This window comes from Myotis nattereri (genome assembly GCF_964212035.1).
Source record: "Myotis nattereri genome assembly, chromosome: 8".
NCBI classification, from domain to species: domain Eukaryota; kingdom Metazoa; phylum Chordata; class Mammalia; order Chiroptera; family Vespertilionidae; genus Myotis; species Myotis nattereri.
This window is the reverse complement of record NC_138083.1, coordinates 34,449,141-34,475,590: the sequence shown is the minus strand read 5'-3', so window position 1 is coordinate 34,475,590 and position 26,450 is coordinate 34,449,141. Positions and strand designations below refer to the sequence as shown.

The following is a 26,450-nucleotide window of genomic DNA, read 5'->3' as shown; positions in this document are numbered from 1 at the left end:
TCACGTGTCTGTCTCAGCTCATCCCCCCTCCTGGCATTTATCTCACCTGTGAGTGCCTGACCCCTCCACAGAGCTCCCACTGGCCCCTGCTCCTTATCTCTTTCCCACTAAGCTGATCCTCTCTGTGGGGGCATTTATCACCTCCAGAGCCGTGGGGCTCCCCACTGTTCTGTGCTGTGGCTGAGTTCTGACCTCCCACAACCAGCTCCCTGGCGCATTCCCTCACCTGGAATGTCCCCTGCCCGCCAAGGTCCTGCCTCCCCCACAGAACTCTCACTTCTGGAACTGCAGACGTGAGCATTTCACAGCATACTGACCTCTGATGGGTGTGTGTGTGCTTCAGGATGTCCCCGCCTTCCCAGACGAGGGCTCCCACCTCTTCTCCGTGTGCCCTCCAGGCTCGGCTCTGGGCACCAGAAGCAGTTTCCGGTCTGTGGACATGCTGGGAGGGAGCAGGCCAAGGAAGACCCCTTCTCCAGCCTCCCACAGTGCCATCCCAGCTACGCTGTTTTTGTTTTAACCAAGCTGTACCTGACTTCATTAAAGAGACTTTCTCATGAGCAGCTGTGGCATTTCAGGGTGACCAAACCCTGAATCACCGTGACACTGGGTGCAGCCTGCATTTGAGGCTCTGACCCGGGACCCTTCTCGCATACTATGTTGTCTAACAGCTTTTCACCAGAAACCCCATCTTTGGGGAAATGAAATGGAAAAGGCAGAATTCTCCCTTCTAAGACCCATGATCTGACAACGGGAGCCATGGCTTTTTTGAGTGACTCCATCTCAGTGTCGTCGCTGGGCTGTCTGCCTCACACACTGCATCCACCCCCTGTCGAATTTGGGGGGCCAGGTCGTCTGGGTTGACGGTGGGACAGCGAGGAGAAGAGGCTGCAAGGACACTGGAGCACACTTCCATTCCCCACCGCGCTGGTGTCTGTGCCAAAGGGTCATGTGCATCTGTGTCACAGAGCCCTTCTGCCACCAAACCAAGAGGAATTCTCCAAAAAAAAAGTTTGATCCATTCAAGTTTCTGAGACATTCTCTGTTAGTGACATTTACCTCTTCCTCAAGAACAAAAATCTTCATCAAAGAACACAAAAACTGACCCTAGCCAGTTTGCTCAATGGGTAGAGCATTGGCCTGCAGACCAAAGGGTCCCGGGTTCGATTCCAGTCAAGGGCAGGTATCTTGGTTGCAGGCTCCTCCCTGGCCTGGGCCCTGGTCGGGCGTGTCCATGTGTTTCTTTCACATCGATGTTTCTCTCAGTCTTTTCCTCTCTCTTCCACTCTCTCTGAAAGATCAATGGAAGAATGTCCTCAGGGGAGGATTAACAAAAACACACACACACACACACACACACAAAAAAAAAAAAATTAGGTGTGTGACAACAAAAAGCTAAACAAAGCCCTCTTATAAAATTTGATAAGAAATGTTATTTAGGTTGTGTGTTCACCAGATGTACACGGCCTCAAAATAGCACCCCTAGTCTCCAGGCCCCGGCTGCATGGACCCCATTTTCTGCAGGCCTTTCTATCCTGGCCAGCTAGGAGCCTCCCTTCTCCCCTTAGGTGTTCCTCCCCCTTATTTGCAGGGGCCTGGCTTTCCTTATTCTGGTAAAAGATTTATAATGTAAAACTAGCCATTTTAATGATTTTAAGTGTGCAATTTAGTGGCATTGGTTCTTTTCACATGATTGAGCAACGACCACCACTATCTATTTCCAAAACCTTTTCATCACCCCAAACAAACTGTGTACCCATGAAGCAATAACTTCCCATCCCCGCCCCCATCCCTCATAACCTCAATCCCACGTTCTCTGTGACTGTGTCCGTTGTAGACATTCCATGGAAGTGGAGTCACACAGTAGCTGTCCTTTTGTGCCCGGCTTCTTTCACTCAGCCTAGTGTTCTCAAGCTCGCAGGGGGTTCTGGCTGGGCTCTGGCGCTGGAGCAGCAGGTTTAGCTAATCACCTTGGAGAGCCTCTGCTTTCCGCCACCTGGGCCCATCACTTGCTTCTTCTCCAGCCCATCTCGGTGGTGATGGTGGAGGGCAGGCTTCGGCTAGTCCCAGTGTCGTTCGTACACTCAAGTCCCAGCTCATGAGCAGAAGTAGGCACCAGGGAGAACTTTGGCCTGGAGTCCTGGAGGCAGGAGCTGGAGGCCAGAGAACAGGTAACCAAAACTGTTTCCCCAGGGAGAGGGCGAAAGCAGGGTCAAGTGACTAAATGACTAAGTGAGATGGGTCCCAGCAGGTGGCTCCAGGACTTCAAGCTTGGTCATAGCAAAAGACATCCAAAGCGGGACTGGGACAGGGGAGAAGTGACAGGCTTTCTTTTAACCATGCTTCCTGTCTTCCTTGACTTATTCCTGTGCCGTTTCATCTGCCCTGTGTGCCACCCACAGGGCCACCTAATATGCAGAGCTGCGCAGTGTCCATTGGCTGGATTGTCCGTGGCAGCAGCCTTTGAAGAAGGCAGCTCAGCCAGAGATTTTAAGAGTTACCAAATATTCCTGCCCTTCAACCCATGAATTCCATTTCTTGGAATTTGTTTTAAAAAGAAAATGATCAGAAATTTGGAACAATACCCACACACAAATATGTTTCTTGCAGTGTTGTTTATAATCACCAACAATAGGACACAACATAAGTAGTCATTCATAAGGGAATAACTTAAGGAAAGTATGGTAAAATAGTACACAGCTATTAAAATTTCATTTGTAAAGCAAAACAAGATTTTTATTTATTTTTGTTAATCCTCACCCAAGGATATTTTTCCATTGATTTTTTGGGAGAGTGGGAAAGAGAGGGAAAGACAAAGAGAATCATCAATGTGAGAGAAACACATCAATTGGTTGCCTCCTGCACACACCCCAACCAGGGCCTGGGCTGGGGAGGAGCCTGCAACCAAGGTATGTGCCCTTGACTGGAATCAAACCCATTGGTCCGCAGCTGACGCTCTGTCCACTGTGCCAAACTCGACAGGGCCAAAACAAGATTTTGATTCGTGAAGGAAATGCTTATGACAAAATGTTAAACAAAAAAAATTTTTTTTAAGCAAACTACAATTTTCTGTGTGCATTCTGATATCAAGGACATAAAGAAAAGAAATCACGGGGGGTGGGGGGGTGGAATAAACAGAAGCATATGCCAAGCTGCTTAGTGCAATTATGGTTTTTTTTGTTTGTTTTTTCTTTACATCTTTCCACACTTTGCAAATGCTCTACAAAAAGAACACACATTACTTTGATCTTTAGGACAACAAAGCAATAAATGGGAGGAACAATGTTCCATGTGATAAAGGAGGAACCAGAATTTTGGGGGTGGAGGCCCAGAGCTGTGAGCCATATGGTACCTGACAGTGCTTTTGGGGGATGCGGTGGGGGTAGGAGATGGGTTGGGGGGGGTGGGGCGGGTGGCATGTGTGCACCACAAAGAGAGCTGGCTTAGCTCGAGGTTGGAAACATAAATGCCTTCAAGGGCCTGGCCAGTATCATAACTGAGTGAAAGTGAACAAAACAATAGGGAGTGGTGGGGACTGTGGCAAAATGGAGAGCTCACACCCTCTAAAAGCAGCGGCTGCCGCACAGCTGCAGTGGTTGGTGTGGGAATACGGGCCCAGTGTGTCCAGACCTTCCGTTTTTCAAAGCCAAATATCCCTGAGTTTTTAAATGTGAACTCTCTTATTAAACACGGGCACCTGATTGAAAAATATTTTCAGTGGCTTGCAGGCCACATCTACGGGCCAGGCACGGTGGGCGCGCTGCCCATGGGTGGCCTCTGGCCCGTTCTTTCCTTCTCACAGGCTGTGCTGGGTTCTCCATGTGGGCGACAGGGTGTGCTGCCCCCGTGGCCCACAGCACAGACTGAAAGGAGTTCCTTTTGTTCTTTCTGCCAGAAAACGAGCCTCCCTCTCCTCTGGTCTCTGGGATTATTGATTACAACATGCCCCTCACCTCCACATACCTGAAGCAGATGAAGTTGCGCGTGATGAATTCCCAGGAGCAGGTAAGTCTCCCGTCTCCCCTCACCCCACCTGGAAGCGTCCTAACTTGCCTGGATGTGGCTGATCCTTCCCAAGATGTGGGGCCACAGCCTGTGTAAACACACTGGAAATCAAAGAGGCCCTTATCTGGTTATCTGGGCTGTGCCGTCAGGCTGAGAGGGGAGGGAAAGAATGTGTTCCTAGTTAAAGGGTCTGCTGGGCAGACAGCCCTGCTGGGTCTTCAGTGAAACCCAGGGAGCTCACGCTTCACAAAACTTGCCCCGAGGGCAGGGCAGGGAGGGGGAGGCGTGAGCTGCAGACCTTGGCTCTTGGGTGGTTCTGTCTCTGCTCTGCCCTTTGTCTGCTACTCCTCTCCCCAGGGAGACGCGGGAGGAGGGGCCCTGCCTGCCAGCCTGTGGCCTCCGTCACTCTTGGGGCCCAGACAGGCCAGGAGGATGGGCCCTGGCGGGCGGCCCGAGTGAGATAAGGCCCCTGGCTGTCCAGGACTCCCCAGCTGCGGACTGCCAAGGGCTGTCCGGCACCGTGGAAACAGGCTATTAAAAGAAAACCACTCTTGCCTCCCTCCCCACACAGCACACCTTCTAGCCCTTCGCAAAGCAAGTAGCCTGACTGTCTGTCTCTCAAAGGGGGGCAAGTGAGCGCCACCCCCTCCCTCCATCGCCGCCTAAAACCAGGGCCATAATCTCCCCTCCAGCTTCAAGGGTTCTCGTCTGTTGTGACATCTGAACTCTCCCTGTCTTTGTGGCCTGACCAGGGGAATGGGTTCTTTCAAGGAAAGTCTGACTTCCAGCCCTGGGTGCATGCTGTCTCACTTACTGCTGGTCTCCTTGACAACCTGAGCACGTGCTGTCACGGGAGCGAAGGGGGCGAGGGGGTGATAGCTCCAAGGTGACGTAGCAGGATGTGTCCTGGTAACGTCTGGGCCTGTGGCACCCAGTTTGAGGATTTGAGCTGGTTGGCTTGAACATACCAAGCCTGCGCTCCCCTAAGGAGGAGGGAGGGCGTGCCAGCCATGATCAGCCCCTAAAGGTTGAGTGAAGTGCGCTTCGCTCTGGGTGGTAGAGCTGTTTGTGTCTCTGTGTCTCCAGTGTTTTCTTTCCCGAAAGTGTCTGTTCTGTGATGGTTGCATCCCTAAGAAATGTCCAGCCATCAAAGATAACGTCAATGGGGAAAGTGGCGTTGGGGTTTCATACTCGCAGAAAGAACTTTGCCGTGGCGCTAGAACCGGCCTGTGGCCCCTGTCACGCTGTGGCCACCGCCAGGACCAGTAGTAGTCAGCATAGCCCACCTGCGATCCCTCATTAACGGATCCTGTTATATTTCATCTGGTTATACAAAGTCTTACCGTCTGGGGGGGATTAAGACTGTTGGCTAGATATATTAGCCAGGATTTGGGCCTTCAACAAATATTTATAGAGCCCTACTCTGTGACCTGGGGATGAGCAAAGGCAGCACCATTCCTAGTTCTCCTGATCTAGACAGACACTAACGATAAAATCACACACAGACACCCAGCTCCTAGCAGGTAGCCGTAAACAGTGGAGGGAGAGATTAATCAGCCATCACCGTGCAGCCGTAACAAGTGTCCTGCAGTGGGGCACGTGGTGCTCTGAGTACTTAGATGTGGGGAGCGGGGGGGGCGGCAGGGGGGTCAGGGAAGGTTTGCCTCAGAAAGTGCCGTTTGAGCTGAGACCACGACCTGAAGGGAACAGAGCGCCAGGCCTCAGCTTGTGCAAGGGCCCTGTGGCTCGCGGAAAGATAGCACCAGCGAGAATCCGAGGGCTGGTGAGGCTGGTGCAGAAACTGTGAGGAGTTCTACTGCTAAACAGAGGAGAGAGCACAGTGTGAGGCACCTGGTGGGTATCTGTGAACGAGCTGAAGTTCCTGAAGTGAGATGGATAAATTGTCCCGGTGAGGTCTGGCTACTCCCGAAGGAAGGGAGGATTGTGGGAAGGCATTTTCCCAGGGTGCTCTGAGAACCCAGCTGGGCTGAGGCTGAGGCTGAGGCTGAGACTGCGGTGGCCTCTCCGTACAGTGGCGTTGACTGTGTCTTCCTCGCCTTCATTCTTAGCTTCCCAGATGGGGGCTCTCTGAAAGTACTTATTTCTCCTGTGTGCTGCCGGAGATCAAAGGGGCAGACCCTCCCTGCACACCTGGCAGAGGAGCAGCGTCCTGCCTCGTGCCTAGGGCCTTTCATCTGTCAGTCTCCAGCACTCCGTGCACAGCAATGAGCTCTCAAGGCCTCAGCCTCTCCGGCAGCACCATTACCCTCTTTTATAGCCGGGCACATAGCAAAACAAAAAATCACATGCTCACCAGATTATTTATCTACAGCAGCAAGGAAGGGCCAAGGACCCAGAAGTCTTGGGTTTTTCCGCTTGTAAAAATACACGTATTTGAACTGATAGCTTCTTTCCTATAGCAGAGCCAGAACAGGCCTCCCCTGGGGGTGGGTGGATAGGCCCCTATTTGAACTCAGCCAGGGGACTGGCTCTGCTCTATCAAATCTCGCTTCTCAAGACCAGGCTCCAAAAGTAGTTTCATTCCTTGCCCATCACTCTGACCAGGACACGCAGAGGACACCTGGAGTGTTTGCAAATCAATCACGCAGGCTACATGGAAAATAAACCAAATCTAAACTCACTGGGAGCCAGGACAAATGGTATTTTATTAATGCCGAGCACAGCTCTACATCTGAGAACTCTGGTGAAAAAATCCCAATAATTCATCTTTCCCATCCAAGAGACAAACCGTAAGGCAAGTAGAACATTTCCCTCGCTTTGCTTTGGGCAGACAAGGACAGGTGGTGGGGTTTCCTTGTGAAACGGACAGAATCACATTGCTTGTGCTCCAGTCGTGTCAGATCAATGTGCTGGGAGATGGGTCCTTCTCCACGAGGGTGTTAGGTAAAGTGAAAACCCAGCATAGCAATATTCACACAAAGGAAACATGTTCCTCTTGAGTTCTGATTCAATGCGGCAGAAATTTATGGTGCCCTCAGTGTGCAAGGCATTTAGGGGTCAGCCTCCACCCTCGCAGGACTTCCGTCCTAAGACACAGACCAGACCCCGGGAGCTGTCATTGAAGTGGCCACACTGAGCTGAAAATAAGAGAGTGTAGCCTGAGAAAAATCTCTTTTTTTTTTTCTTTCATTTTTGTTCTTACTGGTAAAACTCTCATAAAGATATAAAACTGAAATTCACTTTCAATTGTACTGATGATGAATGCATTTCTTACAGGGGGCAGGATAGGAAGGGTTCTGTGCATGTAGACTTACTCTGCGCATTCTCTGATAGGGGAGGGTCCGGGGAGGGATGCAGGCAGCACTCACAGGGCAGGCCCACCAGCAAGCGCCATCCCAGCAGCTGATCTCGCACAGCCCTTTCGGGGCTGTCTGTGTGCGGATGCTCCAGGCGTGCTGGGCCTCTTCCTCACGCTGCCACTGGTTTTGTTTTCTATCCCATTTGGGTTCCTTTCATACTCTCAAAGACATTAATTACACAAGTAATACACAGGTAATACCTTAGTAGAAGAATCAGTAGCCAAAAAAGCAAAAGCACGGTGATAAAAGTCACCATCGTCCCAACCCTCAGATCACTGAATCCTTTGGTGCCCACCCTTCCAGGCTGTTGAACAGAAAGGGGGTTATCCTTCATGCACCCCTTTTACAATCTGCTATGTTCCTCTGGTGCTTATTTCCCATGTTATTTGAAGTCTCTTTGACCTTCGGGCCTTGATGTTTCCACTTGTCAAATGAGCTGGTTATATAATTTTCCTGTCATTCCCTCACTTCTTCACCCATATCCACCCATCTATCCATCTGTCCATCCATGTGCACCTGAGCCAGGTGCCAAGGATTCAGTGGTGAATAGAGCCCTGTCTCTGCCTTGCCTGCCCTCACAGTTCAATGAGAGAGGCAAGGGGAAACAAAAGAAAGAGCTTGGGAGAGGAACAGACCAGAAACAAGGGAGCCAGCAGGGTGGGTGCTGTTCCAAGCAGGTGGCTCAGTAGTGGGGCGCCTGTTCTGTGTGCAGTACTGTCCACACTTTGCCCTTCACCCTCACCATTCTTCAGGGTCATGTTATTATCCTCGTCTTACAGACGCCTTGGCTGAGGCTCCAAAAGGGTCAGCACTTGCTCAAGGTCACACAACCACTAATGTGAACGGAAACTCAGATCTTCCCCATCCCTGAACCTGTGCACCTGCCTGGGCCCCAAGCCCTGCTCCTCTCCCACCTCCTGGAGGAGGATGCGCTCTTTAGGGTCGAGTATTGCCCCAGGCGCTGGTGGAGGCAAAATGTCCGTGGCAGCGATGCTAGCAGGGCAGGCTTTGTTTGCCCGGAACGGGGACCACCCTAAATATATGGTGCCTAAGGAAATACCTGAAGAGGAATTTGACAGGGGCCAGGGTTGGGGTGGGGTGGTCTTCCTTACCTCGTGAAGGCTCAGTTATCTGCAGAGGCACATCTGCAGTTTGATATCCACATTATGGGTGACTTTATTCTGATTGTTCCTGAGATCCCAGTGTTTGGACCCGCGGTAGAAATCAGATCCAGACCTGGAAGGAGAGAGACAAATCATCTGTGCCTTCCCGGACACACGCTTTCATTTTATAGAAGTGGAGGCTGAGACCCCAGAGGTGCAGCGACTTTCCCGGGGCACCCAGAGTGGGAGGGCCGTGAGCACCTTCCTCCGCCTCCCCGCTCTCCCCCGTGCTTGGAGCAGCGCTAATGTCCCACTAATGGTTTTAATGGTTCTCCCGGCAGTGTGCGAAGTGGTGCAGGCTCCATTGTTTAAGCCCGCGGGATGGAGGCTCTTACTTGCTTCCATTAACCTCTGCCTCCCTCCTCCGCCTTCTGCTCCTGTCCCAGAGTTTTCCTTAGGTCCTGGAGGGCCCGGGAGGAGGGGCAGGACTCCTCCTTCCCTTGACATGTAAGTGGGGTCCGCGACTTTCCCAGGGCACCCAGAGGGTCGGTACCCTCTGCCCAGGGGTCCTGGCATTGCCAAAATATTGGCCCTCCTGCTTTTTCCCGGGGGCAGTGTAGAGCATTACTGTTCTCAGCCAGGATCCCAACCCACCCACCTAAACCAAAGACCCTGGGTCAGGCTGACAGGACCGTTTCCACCAGCTACCAGCTGGGTGACTTTGGGCAAACGGCTTCACCTCTCTGTGCTCCCCCCCACCCCTCAGTTATTTGAGAGTGATATAAACACACCTACCCCATAGAGTTATTTTAAGAGTTAATGACACAAAGCAAGCTCAGTGTTGAGTACAGGGCCAGGCATATTAGGAGCACAGAGGAAGTTTCAATGACCTCTGCTACTATTGACAGTAATACTATTATGCAACCTTTGTTTAATAGACACGGTGAATGACCTCGAACAAGAAACGAGGGCCATAAAGAGGAATAAGACAGTGCAGTTGTTTCAGTGAGCTCTTTGGACAGGGCAGCAGCCGTGAGCTATAACCAGGACAGAAAACAGAAACAGGAGGGGGCTAGGGACCTGCCAGGTGGCTCAGGGGACAGGCACTTACTTCATATGAGATTTGAACAGTCAGGAGGGTCCAGGTGAGGAAAGCTGAGAGGTAACAGCTCTGACGGACCTGGGCTGGGGAGGCCAAAGCCAGTTTGGTGCAAGAAGAAGGAAGAGGAAGAAGAAAGAGGAGGAGGAGGAGGAGGAGGAGGAGGAGGAGGAGGAGGAGACAGAGCATGGGCCTTTCTTGGAAATGAGGCCATGAAACAGCCTTTCCTTAGTCAGCACAGGGAGCCAAGCAGGGATTTGGGCAGGAAAGGAGCACAATCGAGGACGGAGCCTTCTGAGTCTCCCATCTCCCTAAGTGGAGAAGGAACCAAGCCCACTCTGAATAGCTCTCCACATTCACTTTATTCGTAATTGTGGTAAAATAGCTGTAACATAAAATTAGCCATCTTAACCATTTTAAATGCACAGTCCAGTAGCGTTACGCACACTCGCAATGTTGTGCAACCATTACCACTATTTATTTCCAAAATTTTTTCATCACCCCCAACAGCAACTCGGAAACCATTAAGCAATGATTTTTCAGTCTCCCCTTTCCTAGCCCATGGTAATCCCTGTTTTACTTTCTGTCTCTATAAATTTGACTCTCTAGGACAGGGGTGGGCAAACTTTTTGACTCGAGGGCCACCATGGGTTCTTAAACTGGACCGGAGGGCCGGAACAAAAGCATGGATGGAGTGTTTGTGTGAACTAATATAAATTCAAAGTAAACATCATTACATAAAAGGGTACGGTCTTTTTTTTCAATAGTTTTATTCATTTCAAACGGGCCGGATCCAGCCTGCGGGCCGTAGTTTGCCCACGGCTGCTCTAGGCCCCGCATATAAGTGGAATCATACATGTGTCTTTCTGTGTCTGGCTTATTTCACTTAAAGTTTCCCAGGTTTATCTGTGCTCTGGCACCTGGCAGAACCGCATTCTTTTCATGATTGAATAGTATTCCGCTGTACGGACAGGTCTCCTGTGTTTACCCATTCATTCACTCATTGACAGGCGGTTGGTTGTTTCTGTTTTTTGGCTAACCACATTCTCTTTTTTCTCGGTATCTTTTGGACCAAGTTGTGGGGCAGGGAGAGTAAAGCAGGGTTCTGTTCCTTCTCCCTCTGAACCCGTACCCCTTTTTGTGGCTTTCTTTTCTCCTGAACACTTTCAACCTCCCTGCTGCTCGTTGGGGGAGAGCCCCAAGAAAATGGGCAGACCCAAAGGAGAAACGCAGTCAGTGGGTTTGACAGTGAAAGCCTGGCACTTACCTAAATGGTGCCTGACTCACAGGACGCTTACCTGTGGAGCCACCTTACCAGAGTGCTGACTCTGACACCAGACTTAGAACTCCATAGCGATGATGATTTTCTCTTTCTCCTTTCTCAGGCTGCCCTGCAGCTCAGGCAAGGTATGGACTCGGGGAAGAAATAGCAGAATGGAAATAGCCATGTCCCCGCTTTGGCTCAGTGTGTGTAAACCTTTGATGGTCTCTTAAGAAAGCAGCGGTTCTGATGTCTTTCTTTAAAATTAGAGTAATCTCCATGAAATAAAAATAGAACGTAGGACTTCTAAATCACTGGAGAAAATAAAAGGAACAAAGAAAAATTGACCAGCCCAGCAAGAGTAATTAAATGGAGAAGTAAAAGAAGAAACAACCAAAAGAGACAATGAATTAAAAACATAAGTAAGCTGCCCGGCTGGTGTGGCTCATTGGTTGAGCATCGACCTATGAATCAGGAAGTCACAGGTTTGATTCCCAGTCAGGGCATGTGCCCGGGTTGTGTGCTCGATGCCCATGTGGGGTGTGCAGGAGGCAGCAGATCAATGATTCTCTCTCATCATTGATGTTTCTATCTCCCTCTCCCTCTTCCTTCCTCTATGAAATCAATAAAAAAATACACATATATTTTTTTAAAAACCCACAAAAACATAAGTAAGCTAACAGAACAAGACCAAACACTGATAAATTACAATAAATGTCACTGGGTTAAATTTCATTACAGAGTGAAAACACTCAAATGTGCATTTTTTAAATATATTTTATTGATTTTTTACAGAGAGGAAGGGAGAGGGATAGAGAGTTAGAAACATCGATGAGAGAGAAACATCGATCAGCTGCCTCCTGGTTATGTGCCTGCAACCAAGGTACATGCCCTTGACCGGAATCGAACCTGGGACCCTTCAGTCCGCAGGCCTACGCTCTATCCACTGAGCCAAACTGGTTAGGGCTCAAATGTGCATTTTTAATGGCAAAATTGATTTGGTATTTATAAAAGACATTTATTTTTTGTTAATTTTCACCTGAAGATATTTTTTCATTGATTTTTTTTTTTTTTTTTTTTTTTTTATAGAGAGAGTGTAGTAAGGAGGGTGGGAGGGGAAGAAAGAGAGAGGAGAGACACAGAGAGAAACATCAATGTGAGAGATACATCAATTGGTTGCCTCCTGCACGCACCCCAACCTGGGTTGGGGATCGAACCTGCAACTCAGGTATGTGCCCTTGACTGGGAATTGAATCTGGGACCTTTTGGTGCACAGGCCGATGCTCTAACCACTGAGCCGTGCCTGCCAGGGTAAAAGACATTTTTTTAATGGTGTTTTTTTGTTGTTATTGTTAATCCTCACCTGAGGATTTTTTTTTCCCCTTGATTTTTTTAGAGAGAGTGGAAGTGACAGGGATGCGAGAGAGACACATCGTTAAGTTGCCTCACAGACAATGGCCGATGAATGAACCCTCAACCCAGGTACATGCCCTTGACCGGGAATCAAACCCTCAACCACTGAGCCATGCTGGCCAGGACAGGATACATTTTTAATGACACAAAAAGGAAGATGAAAACAAAAGAAAGAGAGGACAGTGCTATTAATGTCAAATAAGTAAATATTCAAGGCAAAAAGGGCATTAAATAGGGCAAGGAGTGATAGTTTATTTTGATCAAAGACATCATTTCCAGTAAGATTTCAGAGCCTCTTGAACTTGGAGTTCTGCCACTTGGGGAAGTTGAGGCAGTGGTCCTGTTGAACATAAGGAGTGCCTTAGGCGTCACCATGATTTTCACTGGGAAAATCATCATTGCTATCAATTTCTAAATCTTTCATAGCCCTCAGCATCTTCCCCAGCACTGGTCTCTTCACCTTTTGTAATCTTTGCTACTGTCTTGCTGTAGTCTCTTTTCTAGACCAGTGTCTTCAAACGTTGAGCACCTGTGTCTGCTCTCTAGAAATGTGCATGTGTGGACCCTGTGGAATTTGCGAGAAGGTGGGCTCTGCTGTCCTAGACACCTCGTCCCTCCCGCTCATCCTCTTCCCACCGCGGTATGCTGGGACCACTCTCTGTTCCCAGCCTTCTTCCTTCTTCCTGATTCCTGGCTTCGTAATCCGCTGCTGCCTGCTTCTCTTGCTCCACCCAGCTCTCGCCTCCCTCCTCTTCAACACCCTCTCAGGCCTCCGGGATCAGCTGGTTACTTGTTATGTAGTTGAGCCTTGGGGGCCCAGCTTACTTCTATAAGAGCCCAAGAAAGGCCCTCAGTGGTTAGAGCATCGGCCAGGTTCGATTCCAGTCAAGGGCATGTACCTTGGTTGCAGGCACATCCCCAGTAGGAGGTGTGCAGGAGGCAGCTGATCGATGTTTCTCTCTCATCGATGTTTCTCTCTATCCCTCTCCCTTCCTCTCTGTAAAAAGTCAATAAAATATATTTTTAAAAAAGAGCCCAAGAAAGGCCTAAAACGCCACTGGCCCCATTTTCAAGATCTGAGAAGCTATAGCCCAAATCTTTTTCTGTTCAGTAAAGTCCTGGCACTGCGGAAGGTTTGTGCTGTGGCAAGAAAAACAAAAAGCAACCAAAACACTGCCCTTGACCAAGGCTGCTTGGATTTCTCCAGGCAAAGAATAATCCTTGGAGCATCTTTGTTGTAAGAAGATTTGCGGGTGAGGCAGCTGCTCTCAGGTTGGCCGTGTGCCCCTCCCCGTAACCCGGGGCAGCTGGCCCTCAGGAGCAGCTTCTCGGATAGCCCTTGGTCTTTTTTTTTTTTTGGCTTATTTGTATTCATTTTTATTTTTGTCAATGGAATACCTATTTTAAAAATCATATAAAAAACAGCAGACCCTGCCCTGGTCTTCCCACTTCAATTTCTACTCTCCATTGACAGCTTCTTTTCCTTACCTTTCAGCCGTCTCTTCTGGTGTGTTACCTCCTGTTTCTAAATTACACGCTCATACTGCTAGCTCTTGAATTTTCAATTTGGATTGTTTTGGTTGTTTAATTTCCTGCTGTGGGAGATCAGAATTTACACTCTTACATCCTCTCATAAAAACATATTATTTCTCCTTCCTCTATCCCTCAATATATCTATACCTCTCTATCTAGATAGATCACTACCATCATTTTTAAATGTATTGATTTTAGAGAGAGAGGGGGGAAAGAAGAGAGAGAGAGAGAGAGAGAGAGAGAGAGAGAGAGAGAGAGAGACATTGATTTATTGTTCCACTTATGCATTCATTGGTTGATTCTTGTCTATGCCCTGACTGGGGATCAAACCCTCAACCTTGGTGTATCGGACAACGCTCTAACCAATTGAGCTACCCAGCCAGGGCATATCATTATTTATATTATTGTGACTGTGTATCTATTTTTCATAGCTGAGCCAATTAGCATACTGTGATTACATTTCCTTTCTTTTGATTCCCTGGAGTTGGCCATGGCCTCTTTTTCTCAACCATAGCCGATGTTGTATGTGTGTCAGAGGGACCCTTACTCCTTGTTGTGTGTGTTGTCTTTTCTTTAATGTTCTCAGATTCATCAATTTTTTTTTATTTAATGTCTTTTGCATTTGAGTCTTAAAAGGGCTAACTCCACTCCACCTCCATCCATTGTTTTTAATAACTAATGTTTTCTTTTAGTATTTTCATGTGTTTTTTTTTTTCTTAATAGACTGGGGGTTTTTTTTTAGAACAGCTTTAGATTTACAGAAAAATTAAGATAGTACGGAATTCTCATATTACCCATTCTCCCACAGTTTCCCCCATTATTAACATCTTACATTAGTATGATACATTTGTTACAACCAATGAACCAATAGTGTTACATAATTGTTAACTAAAGCCCATAGTTTATTTATATTTCCTTAGTTTCTTCCTAGTATCCTTTTTCTGTTCCAGTGCTCTCTGGGATACAACATTACAGTTAGTTGTCATGTCTCCTTCGGCTTCTCTTGACTGGGACAATTTCTGAGACTTTCTTTGTTTTTGATGACTTTGACAGTTTTGAAGAGTACTGGTCAGGTATTTTCTAGAATTTGGGGATTTGTCTGATGTTATAATACATAAAACTGGGGTCACAGGTTATTAAGAGGAGGACCACAGACATAGTGTCACTTGTACCGTTTCATGTCAAGGGTTCCCACTGCCAGCATGATCCATGGTGTGGGGGAGGGTCACCCCTGGCTGCAATAATGCTCGTCAGGCTTCCTCACTGTGAAGCTACTCTCTCCCCTTCGCCGTAACGTGGGCTTCAGAAGGAAATCGCCGTGTGCAGCCCACACCCCAGGTGTCGGGGATGACGCTTCCTTCCCTAAGGACGAAGTGCCCACCACATTATTTGGAATTCTTGTGCATGGGAGATGTTTCTCTCCTTCCTCATTTATAAATCCAATCATTTATTTATACGGTTATGTATTTTCTGTTTTGGCTTATAATTCAATACTAGTTTATTCATTTTATTGCTTAAATTGTTTTAGCTTTGGCCATTGGGAGCTCTTTCAGTTGGCTCCTGTGATATTTCGACAATACCCTATTGCTTCTTGGGGAGTGTTTTTTTTTTTAAATAGGATTTCATTTTATTTTGTTTTGCTTTAATGTTTCTTTACATTCTGGCACTACAATATGCTCCCTGCTCATCTTATATATTTCCTGCCCCAATCCTGGAATCAGTCGTATGTCCAAGGAGCTCAGGTTCCTTCAGTTGGAGAGTCATGTTAAAAACCAAGATCTGGGCGCTGGGTAAGCCTAGTGCTCCTGGGTGTCCTTTCTTTTACACCCTCTCAGCTGACAGAGCAGAAAATAGACGTTTTTATTTCCCACATTTGACCTTTGATCCGTTTGGACCTTATTCTGGTATATTCTGAGATGCAGACCCTGCTTTACCCTTGTATGTCAGCGTCACTTATTAGAGAATCTGTTTTCTTCCCACTGATTGGAGATGCCGCCTTTAACACTTACTACGCTTCCTTCTGAAATAGAATCTACTTCTGTTCAGTCCTCAGTCGCTTTGTCTCTTCATGTACCAGCTCCACACCGTCTTAAGCATTAAGACTAATATGTGTTCATATTTAGTAGAAATGGTTACCCTTTGGTGTCCTTCTTTTTTAAAGTTTTCCTGGCTTGAAAAAAAAAGTTATTTGGGGGAAATTGTTTAATGCCTAAAAATTTTTGCAGCTCCTTCTTGGTGGGGGAAAAATACTGCAGAGACACTGTTGATCTTACCATATAAACAAGATACTTTTACTGCAGGCCTTTCTGTTCATGAAAAAAAATAAAATAAGGGGAGGGAGGCCAGGAGCCAGTGTTGGAATCTGGGGGCTATAAATATTGACAGCCCCCTGCTCCCACCCTCCTAAAGATGGTGTCAGGAAAAAGGAGGCATTTCTAAACTTGAGCAGGAATGTTTTCTTGGAAACCTCTATTTTAATTTTTTTTTAATATATTTTATTGATTTTTTACAGAGAGGAAGGGAGAGAGAGATAGAGAGTTAGAAACATCGATGGGAGAGAAACATCGATCAGCCGCCTCCTGCACACCTCCTACTGGGGATGTGCCCGCAACCCAGGTACATGCCCTTGACCGGAATCAAACCTGGGACCTTTCAGTCCTCAGGCCGACGCTCTATCCACTGAGCCAAACCGGTTTCAGCAAAACCTCTATTTTGAGGAGACAAGAGGGGAGTGTAAAACCCATTGTCAAACATCTTTATGAGGCATTCATTTAGTGATCAATATATATTTTTGAGAATCTTCAGGTGCTTTCCTGAAACTTGCCGCAGCTTCAAAACACACAAAGACAATGAGCGTTGCCAGGGCAGCCTGGGCTTGGAGAGGTCTGTGTCTCCTTTCTTCCTGCTTCCCTGAAGCTGGGGGGGGGGGGGGGGGGGAGCAGAAAACAATTGACATCCTGTCTCGAAAGCTGGTTGCGGGATGGAGTTAGTAGGTACCTCAAACCTAAACAGCTCCTGCTCCCATCAGCATCTAAAGGCTCATCCCCTTCCAGGCTGCTGACATCCGCACCCCCCCCCCCACCACCCCCCCCTACATGCAAGGATGCCGATGTGGCCTTTCAACTTCATTATCCAGGAAAAAAAACGCACGCCGTGCCCATAATTTACTGGTGCAGCAGGAGAGCTGCCTGGTGCCATGAGCAAAATCCTGCACGCAGGGCTGGCCGTGGCTTTATTTGCATCGAGGGAAAAGCCAGGATCAAGGTCAGGAGCTGCTCCCTGGGCCTCCATAAATGGGGGGCAGCAGCTCCCCTCAGATCTCCCACTGTCAACACCCCCGCGAGGCACCCTGGACAGCGGACTCCCTGCTCTGTCCCCCAGGATAAGAGGCATCTCCCTTGTCTGGCCGGGAAGGGGTGGCTTGAATACCAGATGGGCACTGAACCTATTGCTGACCCTGTGACCCCCAACTCTGGGCCTGGCCTGAGACCCAGGGGGCCTTAGGGTGTTGTGGCGAAGTCCTGTTTTTGTTGTTGTTTTTAATAGCGAATCTCCTAATTCCAGTTTCCAGAATGTCTCCTTCACCTGGAGAAGTGGGATGCGAGGACAGGGTGCTTTTTCCAGCCCTCCCTGACTTTTGTCGCATTTTTTTGAGGAGGAGACTCTTGGTGGCTTTGTCGAGACTTAAGCTCTGAAACACCAGCTGCTTGGCTGCTGGCGGCTGAGCATTAATAACAGTTGTGGCTTTTAACCAGGGTCTGGACCCACCCTCACTGTGTCAGTCTGATGGTTCCTTCTCATGTGGGGCCAAACAGTCCCCAGCCCCCAGCCCCCAGCAAGGAGTGCTCCAGGAGGCCTGACCCCCCTGGGTGGGTGGGTGGGTGGGCTGGGGCTTTGTAACCAGACCTGGAGGATGCAGGAGGGTTTCAGACACTTCAGCAGCTGACGTCTGGAGATCAATTAGAGATAATGGCTTTGGGTGGACTGAAGAAGCACCGCCAAGATTTTTCCTGGTTATGATTGTGTTTACCTCATTAACAGGCCTTAGGTCTCTCTCTCTCTTTCTCTCTCTCTCTCTCTCTCTCTCTCTCTCTCTCTCTCTCTCTCTCTGGGACAGCATGATGTTGTGCTGTGAATTTGTGCTGCTGGCTGCATTGTTTTTGCTCAAGTGTGACCAGTCGTGGATCCCCAGTAGGCTAGTAGCTCCCCCACCTCCGCGCAGGAGAAGACAGGCTCACGGCTTCCTCTCACAGCCCACCAGGCCCTTGTCCTTCCTGTGACCCAGTGCTTGTATAGTTTAAAAATTTTTTTCTTCCTTCATTCATTCAAAAATCATTTAAGTTCCTACGATGTCCTGGATACTGTCCTAAGCACTGAGGATTCATCGGTGAATGAGACAAATACGAGAGCCTGCTCCCGGGGAGCGTACAGTCAATCAGAAAAAAATACACAAGTGAGGAGTTTGGGGCAGAGAATTAAAACAGGGGCAGGTGATAGACTGTACCTCTGGGTGAGAAGGCCTCTCTGAAGAGATGGTATTGAGCCCAAACCTGAATAAGTGGCAGGCCCTGTGGCCATGAAGGGGAAAGGGCTTTCCAGGTGGAAGAGGTGGTGAGTGCAAAGGCCCTGGGGCAGGAACAACAAGGGGGCTAAGACCAGGGAGGGAGCGAGGGAGCGGCATGCTTGGGATAAGTGTGAGCAGTCTGCAGAGGACAGTGCTTGCAGGGGCTGCCAGCTGGGTACGGAGTTTGTTCTGTGCACCGTGAAGCCTCAGGGTGCATCGCCCTCTGACACAGGACAGCAGATGCTTGACTGGGGGTGATCACAAGTGGAGACGAGCACCCAAGAGGGAGTGAAGTGACTCTGGTACTAGGTGTGGCCCTGCCCCTGACCAGCTGTCTAACTTTCGTTTCTCCGTGCTGCAGCTTCCCTGTTAGTAGAACAGCAGGTTTGGGCCAGACTCCAATGGTTTACAAAGTTTGCTTTTGACAGAGGAACTCCTTTCTTCAAGGAAACTCTTCAGTGGAGGAACTCCCATGTATCAAGGGTCAGCAGCAGGCGGGCATGTCACTGGCAAAAGCTGGGGAAGGGGACCAGAGCTCTGCCCACCTATCCCTCCCGTCCTCAGGCAGCCGCTCTCCACCTTTCCTGCAACCCAGTGACATGGCCTGGCTAGCCCTGAGCTTTGGACTGGGGTACAGAAGACAGCCAGGGAGAGAGGCTCAGCCTGGCACAGCCACCAGCCTGGGCACTCCTCTCTCTCCTGCAGCCTTTGCCTTGGCAGAAATGAGTAACAGGCCCCATGCCTTGCGAGGCCCAGGGTCATTTTAAGCCTTGGATGTTTGGAGTGGCTTCAAATGCCTCAAGAAAAAAAAGAAAAAGGCTTGAAACAGAAGGTACTGTTTAACTGGAACGTGCTGTGGCTCCGGAAGTGCCCAGGCACACCTGTGCACTAGCTTGACACCCTTCCCGCCTGCAGAGTCCACAACTAATGGACGCCAGTGCTTGTCTTCCCCAGGAACCACAGTCCGCACAACACGGACCTGGACACAGCCCCTCCCCCGTCTCTCTGAGAAGTCGGCGCTCTAGAGAAGAGGCCCCCTGGAGTGGGGGAGTGGGGGCTCTTGCTACCCGGTTCATCCACAAACAGGAGCACTGTGATTCAGTCAGGGATGCTTTTGATTAAAAAGTGCAAAAGTCTAGCTGACTGTATAGCAAAACATGAAGTTTTTTACTCCTGAAACAAGGATGGAGGAGCCACTGGTGGTACTGACGTTGGCCATGTCGAGTTGGTGTCCCTGTGATATTGTTGACCTTTCCTGGTGGTTACAAGTTGGCTGCTGTTTCTCCACATTCAGGGTGAGGGAAGATGGGAAGGGGTGGTGTAAGCTTAGTCCAGCAAAGCAAAAGCTTCCCCAGAAAATTGCCGATAGACTTTTGTTGACATCTCATTGGCCAGAACAGCTACAAGGGAGGCTGGGAAAGAAAGAATTGCATTTCCCTTCCTGAGCATACATCATAAAGCACTATAACTTCTCCTGGTTTTAGGTTTTCAATACATGGAATCATACTATTAAAAAAAAAAGGATTGCATTTCCCCACTCTCTGTAGTTAAGGAGGGAAAGGGAGAGGCGTTGAGTCTGGGTAGCAGGTAGGTTAGTTCACAGTATCTGCTGTGGCCTCGGCGCCTCGGACGGAGTCTGACGGTGCCTTTTGGCGCCAAGTTGCCAGGGCACCACAGTACACACAGCAGGTGCCCGGACGCAGCAGGGGCACAGAATAGTGGGGGAAGGAAACAGAGAGGAAGCGAGGAGGAGGGGGAAGAGCGGGGAGGGCGGCCAGGAGGAGAGCTGGGACCATTGTGGAGGGCTTCTGTGAGTCAGCCTGGGGTCATAGTTCATGCTGTCCTTTCCCAAGGGAAGGGGAGGAAGAAGAGAGAAGAAAAGGAAAGTGCTAGTGAGGGTAGGGACAGGCCAAGGCCGCAGCGGAACCAGCACCACCAGCTTCACGGGCAGGCCCGGCTCAGCTGCTCTCACCACCACAGTCCCTGCCCCTGGGTCAGGCCCCCGCACATGGTAGGGCCCCAATAAATGTTTGTTGACTAATGTCTGTAGTATTGGTTACTTATTTCCCACATTATCATCATCATGAATGATAACTGAGTTGTAGGCAGGTGCTCTGTGCTGGGCACCGGTCCAGCTCGCTGCGGGCATTACTGCATTTATGCCTCAGGGCAGCCTTCAGAAACAAGTCCCTGTTGTCCCCCATTTCAGAGATAGGAAGACCAAGGCTCAGAGCAGTTTCTGTCACCTACCTGCCTGAGGCCACACTGAGGAAAGGCCTGAATGCAAACAAAACACATCCCCCGCTGCCTGCCCCCTACTCTGCTCCCCCACCCTAGAGGCTGACCAGCAACCACAGGACTCCGGCCACCAGAAAGGTCTCTGAGCAGCAGCTCTGGCCCCAGAACCCTTGGCTGTTACCCACCCACCCACACACCCCTTGTGGGCTCTGTCGTGACGGGATTTCAGCTGAAACGGGAAGCCCTGCCTGTCTCTCTCTCTCTCTCTCTCTCTCTCTCTCTGTAGCTGCTCCCATTTCCCAGAGAGCCTTCCTGGGAGCAGCAGGTTACGTTAGCATCTTACAGCCTGCAGAGGGGCCCTCTCCCGTCCCCAGGCACCCGCCGAGGAGCCAGCTGGAGTTTCAGCCCAGCAGACTCTGGGGCCCAGCCTGCTCAGGGGTTGCCTGGAGAAGCCTCGGGTCCAGCAGAGGCTGAAGGCCTCCAGCAGCCCCAGGCCACGCCCAGCTCCCAGCCTGGGGGAAACCGCTGGCTGCACTGTGGGCCCCGCCTGCTCTGGTGGCTTCCTCTTTCTGCTCCGCGGGAGGCCGTGAGGTGCCGTGTCACAGCCGTCACCGTCGGCTCGGCGGCCCCACCTCAGCAGGGCCCACCACGTGCTCTGGAGACCCACACACCCCTGTGCCGTCCCCGCAGGGCCTCTAGCTTCCAGCGCAGTGACTGCGGGCGGGCGTGTCCCCGCAGTGCCTGTCCCCTCACTATTGGGTGACTGGACGAGCCATTTCATCTCCCTCATGAGCCCCTACTCTTCAGATGTAAAAAGGCAGTCAGTACCAACCTGTTATTTGCCTGATTAAGGAAGGGGACCTGTACCACCATCCGGCGCGGGGGCCGGTGACGAGTTGGTCGCAGTTAAGGGTTGTGCCGAGCTCCAAGCGGCTCGGCCATGGTAACTGCCTTGGCTTTTTCTTCCTTTTCAAACTTCTGTTGAAGTATAACACACACACAGAAGAGAGCACATATCACTAAGCGGGCACTCAGTACATGTTTACCAACGGAATTCGCCTCCTGTGGCCAAAGCTCAGAGCAAGAGACAGGCAGTGACGGCGAACCTGTGACACGCGTGTCAGAGGTGGCACGCGAACTCATTTTTTTGGTTGATTTTTCTTTGTTAAATGGCATTTAAATATATAAAATAAATATCAAAAATATAAGTCTTTGTTTTACTATGGTGGCAAATATCAAAAAATTTCTATATGTGACACGGCACCAGTTAAGTTAGTGTTTTTCAAAATGCTGACACGTGGAGCTCAAAAGGTTCGCCATCACTGAGAGAGAGCATTGCCAGCGCCTCGAAGACCCTTTGTGCCCCTTCAGTCCCTGCCCCAGCGGGGGCGGCCACTGGCCTGACCTCGAACAATACAGACGGGTTTGCCTGTCCTAGGACTTGATCCAGAACGAATCCTATGGCCTGTGCCCTGCTGCTCATGAGCGTGCGTTTGTGAGTCATCTGTGCCGAGGCTGCGGGATAGTCCACAGTGTAGATGTGCCACGCGGTCCCTTCTCTGTTGGTAGGCAGTTGGGGCCACCGTGAATACTGGTGCTGGACCATTCTAGATGTGTTCGCTAGGAACCAGCAGTTCTCGTTTCTGTTGTGCGCACGCCCAGGAATGGAAGTGTCTGGCCTTGGATTTTTGGCTGAGCCTCTCCAAAGGTGCTAGGAAGGAAGGAAGAGAGAGGAGGGTGCATGCTCTGTGGGAGTTACCAAGCATGGCCCACGTTGAGGATGGTCTGCTTAACTCAGAGTTCTGTCACAGACCTCAGGGCAGGGGGCAAGACAGGCTCCTGCGTCAGGCAGTGGTGAGCTCCTACTGTGTGTGGATGCCTGCCACGAGGGACTCTGCCGTCTAAGAGCCTGTCTCAGCCCCTGGGAGCTCACTTCCAGTTGGAGAAATGAGATGCCACGCAGGGAACGGGAAGTACCACAGTGCGTCGACTGACAGAGCCCGTCACCAGAGCCAGTTGGGCTGTCTGTGAGATTGACATTCTGAGTTCAGGGGGCCTAGATTTGGCAAGGGTGGAGGGTGTCTTTGCCAACTACCCAAAGCATCTTCCCACCTAGTGAATGCCGTGCATCCTTCGGTGCCCAGCGTAAGTGTCCCCTGCTCAGTGGAGCCCTCCAGGATCCACTATGTCCTTCTCACATGCTGGGCACTTCATTCTTAGCGGGTCCCACAATTGTCAAGCACAAACTGAATATATATCCTATGACCAGAAACTGTGTGGTCATCTGTTTAATCTCTCTCTCCTGCTGGCCTGCAGGCTCCAAGTGGGCAGACCTTCATCTGGATTATCATGGCTGTGTCAGTCATACTTATGGTAGTGGGTTTATGCATATCTGTGGAAAGAACATGTGCCTGAAAGCATGCATGATGAAAGGTGTGGACATGGGTGATTGAAGGGCAGAAGACGGTGAGTCTGTCTGAAGCACAGTTCACCGTTTGGAACAGGCTATATGGCCAGCAGAGCTGTGGAAGGCCTCGAACACCAGGCCAGAGAACTCTCATTTGATTTCGCCAGCAACTCAGAGCTGTTGAAGGTTTTGGAGTAGAGAGTGAAATGAAGAGATTAATTGATGACATTTTAAAGTAACACATTTCTGAAAAGATTGATGAAACTAATTTTGACCTTTGTTGTGGTTGTTAGGAAAGTACACTTCAACAAGTCAGGCTCTTTTAGTTATATTCATCATGGGAAATTATCTAATAGAGAAGGAATGAGGAAAGAGTACTAGTGTCTCCTAGATTTCAGCAAAGGTGTCAAACATACTGTGAGGTTGCAGCCACCTGTGCAAAAATTGGCAAATGTGAAGAATAAATGCATGAGCTGAGCTACAACCCAACCCGCAGATCAAGGAGTTTGAAGTCAGGCACCTGGGAGGCTGTGGCGCTTCTATCCATGCTCCTCTTTCCGCCTGAATACCCTCCCCCTTTGCCACCTGTCCCATTCCTCCTGCCTTCTTTTGGTTCTGAGTAGATGTCACCTCTTCCAGAAACCCCCCACCCCCTCCTTACTGACCTCTCAGGCGGAAACATTCCTCCTTTCTGCATCATTGTGCATCTCTGCTATGGCATGGGTTTAATTGTCTTTATAATGGTGGGGGCAGGGACAGTTCATGGGGGTAGAGGTGCTAGCCCCACCATATATTAAAATATATTCTAGAGCTATAATATTGGGACAGGAATAGACAGATCAATAGAATAGAATAGACAATTCAAAAAATAATGGAAAATTAATGTACTGTAAAGATGGCATTTCCAATCAGTGGATGAGTTGTTTAAAATGATGGTATTGGGACAACTTGGATAGCCATTAAAAAAAAAAAAAGCTAGATCTTCACCTCACTACTTATATGGAGATAAATTACAGATGGAATAGATATTTAACTGTAATGAAGCTATAAATGCTCTAGAAGAAAATATGAGTGAATTACTTTTATAATCTTGAAGTGGAAAAAACACACCTTTGTTTTGACCTAAAGCCCTAAAGGGAAAATAAAATTAATGGGATAATATAAAATTTTCATATGGCAAAAAAAAAAAATCCTTTCATAAACAAAGTAAAAGGACAATAAAAAGAAAACATATTTGTAAAATATATGACAAAAAATTAATTTCATTTTCCCAAGACTTCTTACAAAAAAAAAAAGACCACCAACCCAAGTAGAGAAATAGACAAAGAATATGAACAAGTTGTTCTTAAAAAAGAAAAGAAACGAAATATAAGTGACCAATAAACACGATACACATAAACATATGCTGACATCCCAAAGGAAAATAAGAGATGCCATTTTTCACCTTCCAGACTGGCAACGATAGAAAGGATTACTAAATGCTGACAAGTGTGTAGTGAAAGGAGAACTGCCAGATATTGCTGGTGGCTGAGTGAACTGGCACAGCATTTGTGGAGAGGGATGTGGCCATGATTGTGAGAAGTTAGAATCCTGGTAAAAGCTCCCGTTTACCAAGCACTCCCCCTGGGGAAAGGATCAAGCTGCACTTTATGGCCTAACCTCAGGTGCCATACACCCTCCTTTTCACACTCTCCCACTGGTTTCACGACCCTATTCGTTCTGACAGCTCTAAAGTGTGACACCAGGAAGCGAGGATCATCGGGGCCATCGTGGAGGCTGGCTACCATGGTTTCTAATTTCAGAGGGGGCATTTTGGTATCAAATACTACATTAAACACACTACCTTATTATTCACTTCATAGATGAGGAAACGGAGAGGGATTTACATAGGCTGCCCAAAGTCACTTGTCTAGTGTGAGGACGAGAATTTGAACCAGTCCCATTCGGCTGGATTATTTCCAGACTCTTGGCTAGACCTCCTTACTGGTCTCCCCACTGCCACTCTTGCTTCCTTATAATCTCACTCCTCTGATCTAAAAACATAATTCAGATTGCCTCCTTTCCTTACTCTTAGAATAAAATCCAGACACCTCACAGTGGTGTACAAGGCTCTGGGTGCTTGGCCCTGCATGCCTTCTCACTCTCATCTCCTCCTCCCCTCCCCATGGCCCACTCTGCTGTAGCCACATTGGTCATCTTTCTGTTCCTCAAACATTTTAAGCCCCTTCCCACCTCAGAGCCTTTGCACCAGCTGTTCCCTCTGCCTGAAAGACTACCCATGTCTTCACCCAGCTGTCAGCTTCCGCCATCCCAGGGTCAGGGCACTTGTTGGCTTTCTCCTAGCAGGGGCCTTCCCTGGCTACTCAGCCCAGAGCCCACACTTGTCTCCCTCCTCAACCCCTGTCTCCACTCCACCCCTCCTGTCTCTCCTTCAGCTGTCTCCACCTCAATCCTTACGTCCAGGATCCAACCAAGATTCAAACTTTGCATTTAGGTGCTATTTCTCTTTAGTCCCATGATTTAGAACAGTCAAGTTAATAACAGTGGATCTTTTGAAGAGTTCAGGACAGCTCCAGGTTATGATCAGATCCAGATGGAGCATTTTGGGGGAGAACACAGCATAGGTGATGCTGTATCCTCTTATTGCATCCCTTCGGGAGGTGAGCACATTGCGTCAGGTGACCCCACTTTCCTGTTTGTTTGCTCAGTTGGGGCATGTCGGGCAGATCTTTCCATTGTGCAGGTACATGTTTTCCCCTATCATTAGTAAGCAGTTAGTTGGATAAATGTGTTTTTAAAATACATATTTTTATTGATTTCAGAGAGAGGAAGGGAGAGGGACAGAGAGAGGGAAACATCAATGATGAGAGAAAACCATTGATCGGCTACCTCCTGCACGCCCCCTCCTGGGGAATCGAGCCCTACACCCGGGCATGTGCCCTGACCCAGAATTGAGCCTTGACTTCCTGGTTCATGGGTGGATGCTCAACCACTGAGCAACACCAGCTGGGCATAAATGGGTTTGCTAATGCTTGGAGATGTTTAAATAGCATCTGCTCTGGTCACATTAAGATTCCCAATTATAACAACCCCCTGGTTCCATGGCTAGGTCCCCACTTGGGGAGCAGGCCCATGTCATATAGGGAACTATAAGGAAGGGTTGCTGCTAAGAAACACCATAGAGCAAATGCCCCCACCAACTGTTCCTTTACAGAAGTACCCACCATTTGCAGGGCCTGGAGGAGACATGAAGGCAGCTCTGCCCCGATGGGCAGGAGGGAACCGCCTTCTCTGCCAAGGTCTCCCAGCCGACTGGGACACATCATTGCGGGAATCAGTGGTCAGAAAACTAGGTCATGCCATTCCTTGTTAGGATGCACGCACGCTGTGGCCACTTTAAGGATGGGGGGAGTTGGCCAGAGGCACAAGGACGCTGAAAACAACCTGCACAAGGTTACTGAAGGAGTGGCAGCTCCTGCAGGTTTCTGCAGCTCCAGCACACACAAA

At 49.1% G+C, this 26,450-nt stretch overlaps 1 protein-coding gene across 1 annotated transcript in view; it reads left to right on the top strand.

The window, feature by feature from the left end:
* LOC308523243 (nucleolar protein 4-like) overlaps positions 1 to 19,126 on the top strand; it is a 79,060-nt gene extending 59,934 nt beyond the window's left edge. The window contains exons 4-5 of the mRNA XM_081096994.1: positions 3,896 to 4,005; positions 19,004 to 19,126. Coding sequence (XP_080953120.1) covers positions 3,896 to 4,005; positions 19,004 to 19,024 — 131 coding nt within the window. The 3' untranslated portion in view covers positions 19,025 to 19,126. The remainder of the gene's footprint in view (positions 1 to 3,895; positions 4,006 to 19,003) is intronic.
* Positions 19,127 to 26,450: the final 7,324 nt, after the last annotated feature.